The sequence below is a fragment of the Chlamydomonas reinhardtii genome, chromosome 8 (assembly GCF_000002595.2).
Source record: "Chlamydomonas reinhardtii strain CC-503 cw92 mt+ chromosome 8, whole genome shotgun sequence".
NCBI classification, from domain to species: domain Eukaryota; kingdom Viridiplantae; phylum Chlorophyta; class Chlorophyceae; order Chlamydomonadales; family Chlamydomonadaceae; genus Chlamydomonas; species Chlamydomonas reinhardtii.
The window spans coordinates 227988-232175 of record NC_057011.1 but is presented as its reverse complement, the minus strand read 5'-3'; the positions used below and the strand labels follow the sequence as shown (position 1 = coordinate 232175).

Below are 4188 nucleotides of genomic sequence, written 5' to 3'. Positions count from 1 at the left end.
TCCCCTCCCCCAGCCGGCTCCCTCCCCTCCACCCGCCCGGTCTCGCTCCCTCACCCCGCGCCAGTATGAACAGCTCATCTGGGGCGCCCGGGTCCAGCCGCGACACCCAGTCCGACAGCCAGTGCCCGAACAGCTGGCGGTAGGGGTGGCGCCGGCCCGCCCACTCCACCTGAGGGGGAGAAGGAGGCAGCAGGGAGGGTGTGGGGTGGGTGGGTGGGTGCGTGTGTGTGAGAGAGAGAGGGTGTAGCAGGAAAGTACAAGCGGAGGCTGTGCGTGCCATCGTGGCGGCACACCTCCCTGCTGCTTGGTGCAACCCTGGACCGCACAGGGACACACAACCCCTCGCCCCCCTCGACACTCTCGCCCCCTGATTGCCCGACGCAGCCACACACATCCGCACACCCCCACACACAGCCGAGCCACCCCATGTCTCACGCGGGGTGATGGGGGGTGTCATTGTCCGGCTGCTGCTGCTCTGCGGCATCACACGGCACGGCACGGCAAGGCAGGCCACACTGCAAGGCGGCCAGCACTGGAAGGCGCGGCAGCCGTTTGAATGCGGATGTTACAGAGGCGACTGCCGTATGGTGGGACTGGGGCTGCAGCTGCAGGTGGTGACCCGCGGGACGTGCCCTGGTCGCCAGGCCCATACAGGAACGTGCACAACAGGCCCACGGTGGAGGCCCTGGCCTGCATCGCCAAACACATGGGCGTCCCCTATAAGACAGGGAACACCGTGTATCCAAGCAGCAGGCCAGGGCCTCCGCCGTGGGCTCGTTGCGCGCAGTCCTGTGGATGACCGAAAAGGACCAAGGGCACACGCCCCGACACCGCGAGGCAGGCCGCGGCAGCGGGCACCCGCCAGCTACTGTGCCACCCGCGCGTCAGTGCCGCAGATTCCCTGCGACTTTGCGGCGAGCCTCGCCACCACGCATTGATGCAGCACAGCAAGGCTGTGGGCAAGGCTATGGGGCGGCCTCAGCAGCAATGCTTAAGCGGGGCAGCGAGCACCTTTAAGACTAATACGAATGAGCTTTGCTCTGCGTCTGCGTAGGTGTTAGCGAACAAACCAGTGGTGTTTTGCTTTAAAGATATCTGCCTTGCTCTCCACTGCTTCGTCATCCGACTGACCCGCATGTGTTTGATGAGTCATATGCAGCCCCTGCCCTGTGCGCTGTTTGGAAGTTTGTATCTGCAAACGGGGGCGTCTGTATCTTGCCCTGCATCGACTTGCTCGGGGCGAGGCCTCCTGGTCGGGTGTGTGCGTGGGCCGGGGAAGACGAAACACACTCTGGACGGTAACAGGCACGAGCCCCCTGAGAACCCAGCATCACCCAGCCGTTGCGCCCGTAGACGTGCGCACCGTCGCAGGCCGTGTGTGGCCGCCTTCTTCCCCAGCTGTCCTCAGCGCCCCCCACACCCACCGGCCCATCCTGCTGTGGCCCGCTGCTGGATCCACACCCGACCTTTTGACGTGTCTGACCCGGTGTCTGGCCCGGTGTCTGACCCTGCCGTGTCTGGCCGTGGGTCTGCCTGGCTGACCGGCCCCCAGCACGCATCTCACATTGTCACACCTCCACCCCGGGCGCGCGTCCGCCTGCAGGGGACCAGGTGGAGGTGCTGGCCGCCGCCGCCGGGCTCAATGAAGGGCAGGCAGGCGTGATGCAGGCCCTGGTGCGGAGGGCGTATGGCGGGCGTGGGCCGCTGACGAGGCTCCCCATCAGTCGGGACGCGTGCCAGTCGGTGCTCGTGATGGAACATGGCAAGGGGCAGGAAAGCGTAGTCCCGATGTGTGTGGCTCCCACCCGTGCCCACATAAATGCGTCGCAAGAAGGGACAAGGCATTGGCAGTGCTCGTATCTTGTAGATGCCCTCAGGCACCCGGCATCTGCACATGCGTAGATGACCCTGACCGCGGCATCTACACTTAAGCCCCCAAGCCCCCCAAAACGTCTACGCTTCCCCCATTTTTGCGCCAAAACCGGCAAAAACCGTCTACACTGCATAGATGCGTGGCACCCAAACCCAAAATTTTTTCTCCGCCTTCGGCGGATTTTGGGCAGATTTCTACAGTGTAGATGGAAGATACGAGCACTGGGCATTGGTGCGTCGTTCGCGCGCTGTTACTGTACCGACGGTAGCTGGCAGGTTGTGTCGATGTTTTGCTGACGCGCATTCCTCACGCTCCGGGCGCCCGGCCAAGGCGATAGCACCACACAGACTCAATGCGACGCCACACCGCGCGGATAGCATAGCCGATGCGCACCTGCAGGCAGTCGACCGGCGTCCACGGATGAGCTGTGTAGACGAGCACTAGCGTAATGCAACGGCGTGCAGCAAAACAATGGCCGGGCGACAGTGTGACGAGCAGGGGCAGCGTGCCAGTCGGTGCCGCAAAAAGGTATACCGGTAGCGGGCCGTATTTGGTGTGGAGAGGTGAAACCCATTGAACCGTTATCACATGCGTCCATAATCATGCAATACCGGTACGAATACGTGCCCTTGCAAGCAACCACCAAGCACACTTGCCATCCAGGCCATCACCGACCATGTGTGCAGCGGCCCTTCCTCCGCCCATGCACATGTCAGGGAGCGCGGGCTGCACCCCTTCCGGATGGGGCTCCCAGCTCTCGTTGCTGCTTCCTCGCCTTGAGCAGCGTGCGCCCGCCTACCGGCCCTGCTGCTGCCACTACCGTAACTGTTCGTGCGTGTGTGCACCTTGCATGCCCCCACTACACGCCCCCCCACACATGCATACACGAACACGAGGGTCCTCCTCCCACACGACACCAAGAGCGAGACAGCGACTTGAGGCACGAGCTATGCCGCCCATGTTGACTGCGGTACACACACGTCACTGACCCGCCGCCGCTGACACGCACCCGTCCACCAGCACGCACTCACCAGCAGCCCTGCTTCAAGCACCCAGCCCCAAGCACATCTCCATCACTACCCCCACCACCAATGAGCGCCCTCCACCAGTTCTGTACCCGCCGCTCCGCCACCACACCGCTTCCCCTCAAGCCCTCAAGTCTCACGCGAGTGTCGAAATACACCTCTCTCACATACATGTTTCCACCCCTTGTCCGTTAACACAAATCATATCACACGCACGTTCAAGTCAAGCATGCGCTCGCTCACTCGTAGTCGAAGTCCTTGTAGCGCCAGTCTCCCGGGTGGCCGCTGGCCGCCGCCGCGCCCTCCACCTCGCGCAGGAAGTCGCCCCAGCCCGGCGGCGGCGGCACCGCGCGCCCCAGCAGCTTGCGAGCCAGCGGCGGCCAGGGCAGCGACAACGCAGTGGCCAGGCACTGCGGGGCGCGGCGGTGGGAGGGAGGAAGGGGCAGGGAGGGAGGAGCAGGGCGTGTGTGGTGTGTGGGGTGCTAGTGGTCGGGTGTGTGTTTTTGGTGTGTGTGTGTGTGTGTGTGTGTGTGCGTGTGTGTGTGTGTGTGTGTGTGTGTGTGTGTGTGTGTGTGTGTGTGTGTGTGTGTGTGCCTTGGTGGGTTTGCTTTTGGCCAGGGGGTTGCGACGGCTATACACGATCACACAAATCTGTGCACTTGCCGGAGCCCCCCTTCGGTCCTACTCGCACGTTTCCTTGGGAGTTGTACAAAGGTGTTTCTAATCTATAGGCGGCTATACACGCTCCACCCGCGCGCCCGCTCACCCACCCGCGCACCCGCTCACCCAACCCCAATGACGCAGTCCCCTGGTCTTGCTCTACTGCCGCCCCTGCCGCCCCCGCCCCCGCGCCCGCCCCGCCCCGCCCCCCTCCGGCCTCCCCCTGCCCCTTGCCCCCCACCCACCCACCTTCTTGCTGACGCCCGCCAGCTCGCGCTTCACCGCCGCCAACACCTCATCCGCCGGCAGCTCCTGCGCGTGCGCGTGTGTGTTTGTGTCAGTCATTCACAACCCAACTTTGCCAAGACCCAGCCAGCCCACAGAACGTGAAGGTGTTGTTTCGATTCAATGCAAGAAATGTAACCCGAAGAGGAGCCAACACCAGCAGCAGCAGGACCAGCGGCGTGTACTGCCTGCTGGATTAGGATGCGAGGAGCCGCCACTGCCCGCCCACCCACCCGCATCCACCCATCCCCCCAACTATCCCGCTGCCTCGTGCCTCCCCCTCACCTCTTGCCTCCCCCTCCCCCCCCTCCCCCCCCTCCTCCCACTCCTCCCTCCTGCCTCCAC

At 63.9% G+C, this 4188-nt stretch overlaps 2 protein-coding genes across 2 annotated transcripts in view; both read right to left on the bottom strand.

The window, feature by feature from the left end:
• CHLRE_08g358549v5 (uncharacterized protein) overlaps positions 1 to 1056 on the bottom strand; it is a 1932-nt gene extending 876 nt beyond the window's left edge. Inside the window, exons 1-2 of the mRNA XM_043064734.1 lie at positions 909 to 1056; positions 55 to 169 (exon numbers count right to left, since the gene is read on the bottom strand). Of these exons, the coding sequence (XP_042921735.1) occupies positions 55 to 169; positions 909 to 935 (142 nt within the window). The 5' untranslated portion in view covers positions 936 to 1056. The remainder of the gene's footprint in view (positions 1 to 54; positions 170 to 908) is intronic.
• Positions 1057 to 2394: 1338 nt separating this feature from the next.
• On the bottom strand, positions 2395 to 3956 carry CHLRE_08g358548v5 (uncharacterized protein). Its single transcript, XM_043064733.1, has 2 exons — positions 3808 to 3956; positions 2395 to 3308 (listed from the first exon to the last, which is right to left on the bottom strand). The coding sequence occupies exons 1-2, from the start codon at positions 3901 to 3903 to the stop codon at positions 3138 to 3140; spliced, it is 267 nt and encodes an 88-aa protein (XP_042921734.1). The 5' UTR covers positions 3904 to 3956; the 3' UTR covers positions 2395 to 3137.
• Between the last annotated feature and the right edge of the window lie 232 nt (positions 3957 to 4188).